Source organism: Podarcis pityusensis, assembly GCF_964106645.2.
Source record: "Podarcis pityusensis genome assembly, chromosome: 12".
NCBI lineage: Eukaryota > Metazoa > Chordata > Lepidosauria > Squamata > Lacertidae > Podarcis > Podarcis pityusensis.
The window spans coordinates 13,197,930-13,212,421 of NC_138037.1; the positions used below are offsets into that span (position 1 = coordinate 13,197,930).

At 49.9% G+C, this 14,492-nt stretch overlaps 1 protein-coding gene across 1 annotated transcript; it reads right to left on the bottom strand.

The window, feature by feature from the left end:
- Positions 1-781: 781 nt before the first annotated feature.
- On the bottom strand, positions 782-11,186 carry MNX1 (motor neuron and pancreas homeobox 1). Its single transcript, XM_080974223.1, has 3 exons — positions 10,494-11,186; positions 5,252-5,412; positions 782-1,971 (listed from the first exon to the last, which is right to left on the bottom strand). The coding sequence occupies exons 1-3, from the start codon at positions 11,113-11,115 to the stop codon at positions 1,597-1,599; spliced, it is 1,158 nt and encodes a 385-aa protein (XP_080830349.1). The 5' UTR covers positions 11,116-11,186; the 3' UTR covers positions 782-1,596.
- Positions 11,187-14,492: the final 3,306 nt, after the last annotated feature.

The following is a 14,492-nucleotide window of genomic DNA, read 5'->3' on the forward strand; positions in this document are numbered from 1 at the left end:
TGCAGCTGCTGGGTGACCTTGGGCTAGTCACACTTCTCTGCAGTCTCTCAGCCTCACTCACCTCATAGAGTGTTTGTTGTGGGGGAGGAAGGAGAATGTTAGCCGCTTTGAGACTCCTTAGGGTAGTGATAAAGTGAGATATAAAATCCAAACTCTTCTTCTTCTATACTATTTATACAACCATGCTGGGCCTTTGATTCTTTTTAAAAATATGTTTTCTTGCTGGCTGTTGGAATTATTTGTTTTAGAGTGGTCGCGGAAGGGAGGTTTTATTTATAATATATTGTAATGTTGTTGTGACTTTAAATACTGTTTGCAAGATAGTGGGGGAGCTGTCAAAGAGCAGCCCATACATTTATTAAAAATCAATTTAAACAATAACAATCGGATTAAGAGAACTCTCATGAGAGCCTGTGGTGTAGTGGTTAAGAGCGGTAGACTCATAATCTGGTGAACCGGGTTCATGTCTCCACTCCTCCACATGCAGCTGCTGGGTGACCTTGGGCCAGTCACACTTCTCTGCAGTCTCTCAGCCTCACTCACCTCACAGAGTGTTTGTTGTGGGGGAGGAAGGGAAAGGAGAATGCTAGCCACTTTGAGACTCCTTTGGGTAGTGATAAAGCAGGATATCAAATCCAAACTCTTCTTCTTCTTCATGTGCTAAGTGTCAAGGACTGGCTGGGTGAAGAGGCGTAGTGGAAGGCACCAGCCAAGGATCCCTCAAAGGAAACCCCAGAGGCGGAAGGCTCAGAGCCCAGGGATCCGTGATGGAACACTGACGAGAGGTCAGAGGGACAACTGGGAAGAGGGGCTGGATGCTGAAGGGGCAACAGGGTAAAGTTATCAGGAAGAGCCTGTGACAAGGAGCAGTTCAGACTCCGAGGCTGAAGCAGGAGAGTCAGTCAAGAGACTATTGAAGACTCCAGGGAGTCTCCCTCTCCTGTTGCGCCAACCTCCCCTCCCCATTGGTCCCCAAGAATGCACAGAAAAATGAGGAGAGCAGGAAAGAGGCCACAGGTGTGTAGACGCAGCTTGAGACTGTTTGTGAAACATCTGGGAGAGGAGAAAGAGCAGAAGGCAGAGAACCTTCAGTTCTGCCTACTGTTCCATAGGGGCAAGACCTACTGGGCAGTGTTGCTGAGTTGTATGCCATTTCCTCAAATTGTTAACTGCACAGACATGCTGACCCACGTCTGACTCGAACCCTGACACTAAGCCTGAGCCCATGGGGGGAGGAGGCAGGACACTGAGGAACATGACTGTGTAAACTGGGAAGAGCAGGCTTAGTTGCACATGGAGCGCCATTGGGGCCAGTAAAGTCAGTTGCATGGAGGACAATGAGAGCATTTTACTTTAGACCAGCCTTCACCAACCTGCCACCCTCCAGATGTGTTGGACTACAACTCCCATCAGCCCCAGCCAGCATCACCATGGTCTCATATGGCCATGCTGGCTGGGGCTGATGGGAATTGCAGTCCCAAAACACCTGCAGGGCACCAGCTTACACACAGAGCAACAAACACACGTGGGGTTGGGAAAGGATTTTCTCCTGAACCAGTGCAAGGAAGGTGCCTCTTGACTCTGGGATCCAAGTGTTCAGGGAGCTGAGGTGGGGGGCAATTGTGGGTGGGCTCCCCCATGCCGTCCATGGGGCTGCCTCCCATCCTCATCCCCGTCAGAGCAGTCGGGAGACCCATAGGAGCAGCAGTGTCCGGGCCGATCTTCCTCCTCCTCCTCTTCTTCGTCATCCTCTTCCTCATCGTCCTCTTCCTCCCGGTCACTATCCCTGAGTTCCTGCAAGCGGCGCCCTCCATTGTTTTTCTCTGGGGCCCCCGCAGGCAGCCCCTCATCCCCCACTTTGTCCTCCCCAACACTTCCTCCTTTCTGCTTCTCCGCCTCCTGAGCCGCCTGCTCCTTGGCCTTCTTGCTCCGTTTCCACTTCATACGCCGGTTCTGGAACCAGATCTTTACCTGGAGAGAGGAGAGTGGAAATAGCACACAATGGGATCAGGTGACATACATGGGATCAGACCTATAGCATGAAGAACAAGGTCTGTCACAGAATGCGCCAGCAGTAAATCACACCATTCAAAGTTGGAGTCGACTCTTTATTAGCAAAAACACAATCTCCACAGACTTGGTTGAAGGTCAGGCCTGACAAGCACAGAAGCTAATTCCCAGTGGCCTTATTGCATGAAAATCAGCTGCTGAGACTGAAAGTCCCTGGTACCCTACAGCCATCTAAGTCCTCTCCTCTCCAGGGCTATTCCCAAGCAATCAGAGACTATGCCTGCATACAGCCTGTCACTGCTCTGCCCGTTTCAGCCCCATTCTGGTTCTGGGAGACAAATGGGGAGAGGAAGTTTGTGCAGCAGGAGGCAGAGATACCCATGACTCTTCACCAGCCTGACTCATCTCTGCCTCTTGACCTCCCTCCTCTCCTGCTACAGCTTCTGCCTCTGATTCTGGATTTCTCTCTGCCAGCTTTGACTGTTTGAAGAATGAAAAAACTGGAAAGATGGTTTGTAATTTTTTTAATACATCTATCAAGGGAGGGCTTCCACATGGCATCTGCATTTACGAAGATAGCATGAGTTTGGGCACTTTACTAATCAAGAGATTAGTGGCAGTAGTGGGATTTAGACACCTCTCAAGTGTCCCAAGTCATTCACAAACATTATGTCAGCAATCCTTACACCAGCCCTGGAAGTAGAGCCATTTTTATCACCCCTGGGCTAAAGCAGAGTGTGGCTTCACAAAGGCCACCTGGAAAATTTATGATAGAACTTAGATCTGAGCCAGGGCATTTCTGGTTCGCAGCGTCCCAGACTCCCAAAGATGGGGTAGGAAGAGCACCACCTCACACGCTGCAAATGGAACAACCAATCAGTGGCTGTTGTGTGTTTTAACAACAGCTGGCAATAAGAAAAATCAAAAGGCAAAGATCTCTAGCATGATGTGTTGTGGATAGTCACAAGTGTATCTAGAAGAAAGAGATCTGGGTCTAAGTCCTTGCTAATCCAGGAAGTTCACTGGGTGACGTTGGGGTAGTCACCACCTCCACGCACAGGGAGAAAATGGAGTAACTCCATATAGGCCACCTTCATCAATTTATGAGAGTGGGAATGAGAAACCTATGAGATACGTGGACCTCCCCCCCCCCCCATGTTGCTGGACTCTGATTCCTGTAATCTCCAATTACAGGTTATGTTGGTCATGGCCGGTGCCAGATTTATGTATAAGCTAAACAAGCTGTAGCTTAGGGCCCCACTCTCTTGGGGGGGCCCCAAAAACATACTTCTTCTTAATTGTATTGCACTATTAATATACTGCTTCTTAATTGTATCTCAGTTCAACAATTACTTTGATAAAATACATATTTTGTTATGTGCAAATGGCTTTAGATACCTATTATTTAGATACCAACAATTTGTTGTTGACAAAGGACAGCTGGACATATAAAGGGCCCCATTACCTTCAGTAGCTTAGGGCCTCATCAAACCTAAATCCAGCCCTGGTCGTGGCTGGGGGAGTTGAAGTCCAACAACTGCTAGGGGGGCACAGACTCCCATTCCCCCCCCCATAATTTTTATTGTTTTTCATTCAAATAAATAACATATAACTACAGTAACTTGTCCAGTGATACATTATTAAGCTTCATATGCAGTACATAGTACACAAGCAATGTGTTTTTTGTTTATTTATGTATTATCAATTCAAGTAGCCTCCCCAACAGAGATTCTTGTGTTGAGGGTGGAATAACAGTATCTTCAGTCTCGTTTATAAAGGAAAAGAAAGGAAACCAAATCTCACCAAAAGGGTCTGTCCTTGAAGTGCTTCTAATTAAGTCTTTTGTGGCAAGTAAGACATTCCAATTGAGCCACATTCCAAATACTATTTAACCAGATTTCATTGGGGATTTCTATAGGTTGTTTCCAATATTGGGCTATTGTTAATTGGGCTGCTAGTAACTGGGGGGGGGGGGGGGAGAGAGAGACTAAATCTCAGCATCTAAGATTATTGTTTAAATTTGAGTCTAATGATAGCAAGGCAAGAGCCAACTTGGGTGAGAGGCGTTGCTGTGTAATTGTGGAAATAATGTGAAAACCTGTTTTGCAAAAGGAGTATACCAACGCAACGTACAACTCCACAAATGCATGAAAGCATGAGCTTATCTCTCCACAGCCTTTCCAGCACAGCAGGGAGATGCTGTTTTTTATTTTGGCTAGACATGATGGAGCCCAGTGCCAGCAAAACATAATTTTGAGAGAAGCCTCCTGCAGACAGGCAGAAATTGTTCATAGGGATGGGTGGTGCCAAACTGATTCCCATTTATGATCTGCAATTATGATCCCTATGAGGAGATTTCACCCCTCCCATACACAAGAATCTCCTGATCATCTCCTGATGGTCTCTGCTGACTCTCCAGAGAGGAGGAGGCGTGTCCTGCCTATCTACTTATTCTGCCCAGCAACATATCTGTGTGTGTGAGAGAGAGTCAGTCAGTCAGTCAGTGTATCGGAGAGAGTGAGAGTGTTGGAGATCCTAGAGATAAGATTGCTGTTAGAGCAGCTGCAGACTCTCAGTGTAGCATTGATTTATGCTTAGAATATTCAGCTCTGTATATAGTTTTGTATCATAGTTGTAGTTATAGAATAAAAGGAAGATATTCTACAGAGCTGCTCTCCGAGTGGTTTATACTCTGCAAGACTCTGCAAAACTCTGCTGCGCAACGACTGTATTATTGAGACAGTGAATCCGGTGCTCTCAGCTCTGAGCTGTGAGTCCACAGCACTGTGACCGTTTCCTGTGAGAAGGAGGTCTCTGGCGGTGCTACCCAGCTCGCCTAGCCCAGTCGGGGTTGAGGTGCAAGAGTCCAGTTGGTGCACTGGCTCTAGGGCGATGCTGACACCCTATGCCTTCCCCCCCCCATAATGTCCAGAGGGCTCCTATATCGCCTGCGTGTTGTTCTAAAAGAATCCTTTAAATTAAACCCACCTTAGATTTTAAAAAGGAGGGAAGACATAGAGAAACATAGTACGCTACACCGAGTCAGACTATTGGTCCATCTGGTTCAGTAATGTCTACAGTGATTGGCTGCGCTTATTTACGCAGGTTCCTCCTGCCTGCGGAAGATGCGCAGCGAGCCCAGCAAGGGGAAAGCCCCTTCCTCTGCAGGTGATCCCCCTCCTTTGCTGAATCCAGCTCCCTTCTCTCTTCCTCCTCCTCCCTTCCCCAGCAAGACACTCACCTGCGTCTCGGTGAGCATGAGAGACGTGGCCACCTCGAAGCGCTTCGGCCGGGACAGGTACTTGTTCAACTTGAACTGATGCTCCAGTTCCAGCAGCTGCTGGCTGGTGAAGGCCGTGCGGGGCCGCCGGCACTTGCCCAGCAGGTTGGACTGTGCTTGGGCTGAGGAGGGAGAGAGGAAAGGAGAAGGCGTGAGAGAGGGCGAGGAGCGCGCCACCCACTACATCCCTCCAGCCGCGCTCCTTTGCGCAGGGGCTTCCTCCGTCCTGGGAACCGCGGCGGAGCTCAGGACCCTCCCGGAGAAACTGATCCAGTACAGCTGGGCGTGAAATGGAGATGGCGATTAAGGGGGGGAGGAAAGGCGGTCTAGAAAGACACACAGAAACAAGATCGGGGGCGAGAGGACAGACTTCCTGCATCTTCTGTTTATGTAAATCAAGCTGGGAATTGTTATGGAAAATTCTCAGAATAACTAACCCTATAGAAACCCTCTCTCTGGGGTTATTTCCGTGCTGTTCAAGACCCCCTCCTCCTGCCTTCTCTTTTTTTGTTTTCGCCCGAGTCGAATTTTGGACTGTAAGCTCCGCGGGGCGGAGACATGGTCGCCTGGACTCGACCGCGTCTTATGTTGCTTTAGGAACAGGAAAATGAACAGCCCCCACCTCCTCTGGGTCTCGGGTCCCACGGAGCGCTTTGCTCCGCTAGCCTCCCCTCAGCTTCCTACTATCCGGAGATATGCTGCCTCGGTCAATGGGGGCTGAGGACGCACCATATATTTAAATCACATGACTACCTGACAAAGAATCATTTTGCTCTTATGGCTGTCCTAATATCCACTAATCCGTCTAAAATCTCCTCTCTCTTTTTTAAAAAGTCATCTGCCCTAGTTGCCATCACTGCAGCTTGTAGTTCCGCGGGTTAGCGATGCATTTTTATTTTACATTTATTGTATCTATATAGCATTTACTGCATTTATGATTAGTCTTTCCAGAACCTATCTCTCTTAGCATTTTTGAATGCGCCTCCTGTATCAGTGTACACACACACACACACACACACACACACACAATGCCCCTTTCCACAGCACAATCGTATGCATCTTTACTCAAACGCAAGTCCCTTCGAGTTCAGTAGTGGGTATAAGATTGCAGCCGCAATCAATGCATGAACGCGTTGCCCTGCGCAGGAAAGTATGGAGAGCGCGGACCCGGCTAGGAGCAGCGGAGGCTGAGACATTTGTGCGGATCAGAGCGGATTATCTCACACCCAACTGCTCCTCATCATAACATCTTTCAGATCCATGATGCTATCTCACATCTAGGAAAGAGGGGAAGTGATTTAGCTGTATAGGTTTGGGCACAATAATTTAATTCTATTTTTAAGAACTGTTTTTTAAAGGAGTCCTTAAAAAATATTCCGGCAGAAGCACAATATTGGTCGCGGAAGGATGGAGCCAGAAAGGGGAGCCATCCTGCTATGGCTTCCTCTGAGCCTGTAGCCTCGGTCTGAAGTCATGCTCTGATGTCAAACGGTGATTCATGGACACGGAAGAAGAAAGTCAAAGGGAGAGATGTGCGTAAGAGAAGCCCGCTGGATCGGGGCAAGCGCCCATCTAGTCCCGATGCCCGCGAGAAGCCCCAAAACAGGACATGAATGCAACAGCCCCCTCCTCCTCCTCCTCCTCCGGATCCCGACCAACTCATATGCAGAGACACATATGCGGAGACGCGAAACCTTTAAAGCGCATTCTTTCCTTCAAAGGATTCTGGGCACTGTAGTTCATCCTTCGTAGAGTTACAATTCCCAGCATTCTTTAGCCAACTGCAAGTGCCCAGAATTCTCTGAATGCGCCTTGAAAGTCTCGTGGAAGAAAACAGTGGCCTTCGCGACGTTGCTAGCCTTCTCCTCCGTGAATTGGCCCGATCCGCTTCTCTTGCTCGCCTTACAGATCGTGAGGCAAGGACTGGACCGTCGCAAAAGCGCTAGGGCGAACGCCAAGGCAGGCAGCGGACAAACTCGCCGCCCTTCCGACGGCCCTTGGCTTGGCAAGTCCTAGGAAACCCCAACCAGGAGAAGTTTGCAAACGGGACTTCCTTCTCAGTTTCTCCTCCTCCTCCAAATCCTGGTCTTCACCTGGAAGGGTGATCCGTCCAGGGAGAGGTCTCGCTTCCCCAGATGGCTTTCGCTGACCCCGCGCCCTGGTTGGTCTCTAGACATCTCCTTTCTCACCGAGGGAGCCCACCTCTCCGCCAAGCCAAGAGCCGCGGGAAAAGCGAGCCTTCCCTCTAGCCAGCCAGCCAGCCCCGTCCCCTAGCCGGGCCTTGCTCGCCCCGGAAGAGGTCCTGGCCGCGGCAAAGCCCGCAGAGCTCCGGGAGATGGAAGCGCGGCGCTCCGACGGGGCGCCCTGGACCGAAGGAAGCGCTTCGCACTATCCCAGCCGGAGAAGCCGGACGATTGGGCGGTCTCGGGGCGGGGTCACGAGCCCATTCTCTGATTTCCCAAGAGATAATAATTGGGAGAAAGTGAAAGGGGCGCGATCCGAGGGCTCAGGAGAGCTCGCCCCCCACCGCCCTGAGGGAGAAGGGTAAGGGGCAAACCGTTGGCGGGTTTCAACCAACGCCCCCTTTTAAGCAATGGTGCCCCCTTTATTCTCAGACTGACCCTCGAACCGGACTTTTTAATTAAAAGGAGGACTCTTGGGGAATCGATCTGAGAAGAAAAGGCCACAGGGAGCAGACTCCGAAACGACATTTTCCCCCCTTCTCTGACTAGACTTAATATAGAACCAAAACATACCCCGCTACCAATTCCAAAAGACTTTTGGAAATAAACGGGGGTCTTCTGTAAGCGGCGTGGAAAACGAGAGATGTTTTCCTCGACGCAGTACGAATTAAAAGTCCTGTTTTCTAGGGCACTGTCTGGCAGCCAAACAAACGGTCTGCATTTGGGTGTGTTCTGTTCCGCCCGGATTAGGCTCGTCAGTTTCCACCAACTGATATCGGGGATATCAATGTAACTCTCCTCTTGTTAATATTGCCCTGTAAATACAACCATGGAATTAAAATCCTGCTATCCATGGTGGGCTTTGACGCAACAAGCGCTCAGACTTGAGAGGTTTCATCAGTCTTCTGCGACTTGTTTGTTGTTAAAAATGCGGTAGGCTTATTATGCTAAATAAACTAAATAATTTTAGGAAAAACGTGGTAATTTTAGGAAAAACGTGGCAAGCTAAATAATTTTAGAAAAAAACGTGTAAAAGAAAAATGTAACAGAAATAAATCCTGAGAACGTTCCGCTTTCTTGTCGCGCCAAATATAGAGATCTAAAAGCTGATATAGCTGCAACCCGGTTTTTTGCTAGAAAGCAAATCCGCGTTGCCTAAGTCTGTTATCTAACAACCAGGGCTTTTGTGATCGCCTTCAAAACTTCAAAGCCCTGTTTTTCTAACCGGAATTGAACATAGGTAGATACAGGCCACCTTTAACCCTCGTCGATTTCAATATCAATGCTTAATTTTTATTTATTTTGTTGCAGTACTGAACCCGCTGTTTATCAGCCCCACCACCGCTTTGGGTACTTTAAGAAGATTCCTTTCAACAGAACAATTAGTTTTATTTGCAGGAAAACTCTTAAAATATCAGAATAGTAGTACGCGTTTTTTCTCTCTCCCTTAAATTCCCAGAGCCTCCTGCCACGTGCAAACAGCACCTCCGAGGCGGTTTTTCGCACCCCGGCGCGATTTCCCCAAGCCTCCCGTTATGGTCTTTCTTCGGGCTGTTTGTTCACACGTGCGTTTTATTTGCGGGAGCAGGAATTTTGACAGCTTCCCTAATTATTACGTTTTCCTGTCGGAAGGGCCTCTTCTTTTCTTCTCCTTCAAAAAGGGACGGGGGGGATAAGAAACAAGTAACTTCCCCCCCCCCTTTAACGATTTATCAAGAAAAGTAAGCCTAGCTCTGAGCTGCACTGCTTTTATAGCAAAGTGAACATCAAGTAACCAACACGCCATTATATCTGCGAGGTCGCTTGTCTCGAGTTATTAATATGAAATAATAATAATATGGATTTACTGAATGATTATTGCACAGGGAGGGGGAAATACAAGAAATAGCCTCACCGAGGCCTAGCTACAATTTTACCCCAAATAATACAAATCTTGGTAGAGAATATTAAGAGGTCAGTCTTTTGGAGACACAGCCCTTGTGTGCAAGAACAGCTAATGGTTTGGCTTCGATATTCCAGTGCTCCCCATACAATTAAGAACACATATTAGGGATATTATAGCAGGGATGTCGGGCGCACACCCAGGGGGGGAAAGTATTTTAAGATCCCGACATTCTCAAGAGAAGTCAGTCCAAACAAAGCACAAGGTTAACCCTTCCGTTGAAATAAATGAGACTTAATGGGGACTGGATCATCCCCATCGCCTTTTTTTAAAAAACGAAGCTCTGAAATTGTCCCCATGAAACCCTAACTCAGTTCCTAGGTAGGGCGAAGGACAACCACCGGACTGGCTAATCCGATGGATTCGCGGTTTAGGCGCCAGTGAGTCGGCCGCTGCCCTGTGCACAATATTTGGCCTTTTACGCGCCACCCAACCCTTCCCACTGCTTCTCGTGTTCGTCCGTGTTTGATTCCCAAAAGAACGAACCCCCAAAGCACGCGTTTTGCAGGTTTAAAGACCTCCCTGCTGGGAAATGGCCTTTTCCTTCCTTGTTGAGAGGAGCCGCTCCTCCCCAAGGCTACCTCGGCTTTTCCAAGGGCGACTTTCCTTTTAGCGGGGGTCTCCCTCGCTCATCCCCAAAACCCCATCCAAATACACCATCCTCGATCAGCCAGGGAGCGTCTTTCTATCGCAAAGGAGGAAGGGCGAGGAACAGAATCAAGGCAGGCGCCATCGGCCGCATTTAGGCCCCAGCTACTGCCTGGCAGCGAGAAAAACGGATAACAAAGGAAAGATCGCGGCTCCCTTGTCCTTAAATTACATATTCCAGAAGGGCAGAGTCTATATCATAGGTGTGTGAGCGTTCACACAATCGTATCCGTGCTGCTTAGGTATGCATCTTGCACCCCTCTCTCTGGGAAACCCAACCAGATGGGTGGGGTATAAATAATAAAATTAAAATTAAATATAAAACGCACACACGGCAAGAGCAGCACGCATCTAGTGGTGCGCACGCAAGCTCACACACATTATTATTATTATGGATCTTTTGTCCGATCTCTCTCTCGGTGCTACTCACAGTTAAAGTCGGGCATCTTGGGCAGGATCATGCCTGCGGTGGAGGCCCGCAGCCACTGGTCCAGCTGGAAAGTGCCGGCGCTCAGCTTGATGGGGTCGGCGGCCGGGTGCGACGGCTGCACCTGCGAGTAGGAGTAGGAGAGCGCCGGGTGCTGCGAGGCCAGCGCGGCCGCCGCCGCCGGGTAGCCGTACATGGGGTGGCCGTAGAGGGCGGCTTGCGGGTGGAGGCCGGCGCCGCCTTGCGGGTGCAGCCCCAGGGCGGCGTGGGGGTGCGCGTGGGGGTGCGGGTGGGGGTGGGCGTGCGGGTGGGGACTCCCTGCCGCGCTTCCCCCGCCGCCCAGGAAGCCCGGCTTGGGCACCAGCCCGCAGTGCGCGCCCAGGAGCCGAGGCGGCGAGGGGCTGTCGGTGCGCAGGCCCTCGACGGACGAGGGCGGAGGCTCCGCCGAGGACGGCGGGCTGCAGCTGGAGCTGGAGCTGGCGCTGGAGCTGCTGGATCGCGAGCTGGCGTGGCCCGACAGCGAGGTGACCAGCGCCAGAGGCGACGTCTGAGCCGTCGAGGCCGCCGCCTTGGGAGGATCCATGGCCAGCAGCGCGTCGATGCGGAAATTCTTGGATTTCTCCATCCCGGCCGCGCGGGCTTAGACGGCTTCGGAGAGGCTCATGGGGTCGCCTTGCAAGCAGCAGCTCCGGAGGAGGAGGAGGAGCGGCGGATCAGCCCCAGCCCGCAGCAGCCCCACCATCCGCGCAACTTGCGCCCCTTCCGCGGAGATTGCACGGATGCAGCGAATGTCTCCCCCACCCCTCCAGGGGAAAGCGCTCCTTCTCTCACCGCTCTGGCGAAAGCGCTCCGGACCTGCTGGCTGGGCTCACTTGAAGGCTCGGGAGAGGCTCCCATAGGCTCTCCGGAGAGGCAGGGCACCATTGGTGGCCGGAGAGGCGATCCTGAGCAGCCGATTGGCCTCGGCACACAGCTGTCAAGAATGCTGGGATGCTAGGTCCCGCCCACCTGGGGGGAGCTTCCTGCTCTTTTTGGCCAGGGGGGCTGGAGGGGGAAGGAGAGAGAGCGCTGACGGTTTACGCAAAACGCTTCATCAGACGGGTTTCCCATAGAAGGGAAAGGATATTTTTTTCCCTGCCTTCAACAACAGCGAAGGAATCGCGTCTCTAAGTTTCTTTCCTAAGTTAGGATGCTCCGTCTGGCTGCGAGAGCGACATGCTCTAACCTTAATTAGAGGGGGAAAGGAAACTTCTCTTTGCTTTTCTCAGCTACTGAAAGTTATTTGGGCAACTCACGCAGCTAGGCGAGGGCTGAGGCTCTGTGTGTGTGAGAAAGAGAGAGAGAGAGAGAATCTGAAATAATTAATAGTAGCGCGGGGAGGTTCTGCTCTATTTAGAGGCTGTCTGTCCCGGGTGCTGAGTTCACAAATGTCCCCTTTGCTTTTCTGGGAGCCCGTGTGGATATTATTACAGAAAGAGATACATAATTTGCACAGAAGGGAACTCCCGGTTATTCCTGTATTTTACTTTTCTTCTGTAGGTAGCATAATTAGGATAGGACGAGGTGTATCACATCTGAAGCCTGATTATTTTGGGGCGGCGTAAATGATTTTCCTCGCCCTCTTTTTAAAACCTTTCTTTTACAGCGGTCAACAGCCGACCTTTCAGGGATGCTTAACAGTAGCACCCGAAGAAGACCTTTGTGAATTAAGAAGGGACAACAAATACATAAACCCCAGTTGTTCTTTTGTCTTGTTTTCCCACCCTCCTCGCATCTTGACCTGGATATGGAGCGCACGTCCAGTGTTTGAAATGGTGAATGCTGCCATTTATGGAACGTTGAGGGACTTCAGCGCTCTACTCCCCGGGAATGGAACGCGGATGCATTTTCCTCCAAGGATGATATCAAAAGAGCATCAACTCTTCGCTAAGGTGCTATATTTACTTACCTATGGATCAATGTTTAAAAATCGCATCCTTCGTAACAGAGTTGCAGGTGCAAAAATAAAAATGAGATGAAAGTAATAAACTCCGACTGTGTCAGTCTTTTAGAAAAGTTTTATTCGCGCTCGTTGTTCTGCTTTTCAGGTTGTCACAACTGAGGACCAGTTTGATCCCATGGTTGCTTACTTGGAAGTAAGCTCCTATCAGTTCAGTGGGGCTTCTCCCACATGCATGTGACTAGAGTCTCGGTATTATTATTTTCTAATCCTTTTCATCTTTAAAATAAAAAGGATGCCAGAGTCCTGAATTGATAATTCAGTCCGTTGTTAACCAAACATACAGGAAAAAACCCTCTGAATTTGCTTAGGCATCATAGCCTTTACGCGAAACGATGCACGATCCTGGTTTTGAAGGGAATGAAAAGGAGTCTTTTAAAATCCTATTAAAATTAGCGTCAATGATGTTCTCTCTTCGTTTCCTATTCAACAAAGATTCTTGTTTTTCTCCCCTCCACCAACTGCAAATTCTGTCGTCCTTGCCTATCGTGAAAATGCGCTCCTTTCATTTCTCCTCTCCTGCCTGTTAAATGTATTTAATGTGGATAAGTTCTTGCCTTCCAGCTTCTCCTCCGATTCCTGGACACCTGAAATTAAATATTCCCCGCCTCGACGGTGCCAACAGCTTTTTAACGAGCTGGAAAGAATAAACACGGCGAGGTCAAAGAAGTCAGGTCCGCCGCCAACGCATGTTTAGTCGATGGTGTTATTAAACCCACTTATCTTACACAAACACGGCCAAATGCATATAGATATATAGACGCATATAGGCGGCGTTAAGAAAGCGAGGGGAAGAATTTGGGGTTCATTTGCTTTGGGGGAGAAATCAGAAACTGCCAAGGCGGCTGCAGCAGGTTAGAGAAAGACAGAGCCGCCGGCGGGAATGTGAACGGAAGGTCACGTAACGTCGATACAAGGCTGGCAGAGAGAGAGCAAACATCGAGTCCTTTGCCTCTCTCTGCACCCCTTTTCTCGTCCCTCTCTTTCTTCAGAAGCTCTCTGTGAAGGAGACCAAGTTCGGCTGACTTTGTACCGGGAAGGCGCCCAGACCATGCCTGGTTTTGCTGCAGGAAAGACGGCAGCCTCCGGGGGTCAAAGAGGTTTCTGAAAATGGGTTTCACCTTTTGGTGCCTTCGGGGGCTTCTCGGGAAATAGGAGATCTCGTCCCAAGGAGAGCGAAGCGTGTGAAGAAGAACTCCTGACCCTCAAAAGCATTGGAGGATATCACCACAAATAAGCCAGCCTGCAACCAAGTTGGGCCTTGTTTTGTGGACGTTAGTTGGACGGCGGCTGAAGATGAGACTATTTCACGGACAGCAGCGTGATAATCTCTCGGCCACGTCCAACTAGGCATCGTGTTCCGTTCCTACACCGCTTAGCAAATAGTCTTCCTTGTAGATTTGCTTGATGATTACTTACTCGTTTATGAATACAGGGCAGGGAACTTGGGGCTCACGTGCCTTCTCACCAGGTTTCCCGCGCATTGAGGAAGGCTCCCCAAAAACACGACTTTGAGGGTGGCCCCTGCCCTATATGGCAGATATCCCCATGAATTCAAGAGACCAAGTTCATGGGCCTATACTGCGCTCCTGTGAGCTTTGTGTTTCACCAGATGATTTTAAGACAGGGAACCTGGTGGACTCCACCTCCCATCAGCCCCGGCCAGTACAGCCGATGACCAAGGATGATGGGAGTTGAGTCCAAGAACTTCTGGAAGGTCACAGCAAAGGTTTCCCATCCCAGGAAGATGTTCAATGTTATGTCCGCTAACAATTTGTCCCTCTGACCTAGAAGTGTCGAACGCTGAATGTTGGACGGTTCAAGGGCTCTCCATCTCTTCAAGCAGAGGCCTTTCTCATCTCTCACACACCTGGAGATGGCAAAATTAAACCTGGGACCTTCTGCCACTGAATCACGGCGGCCGCAGGTCCCCACCCATGTCTTCTTGAAGGGCTTCCATTAACTAGTTCTGTGTCTTCAAGGTTGGCTGAAAACGCACCTTA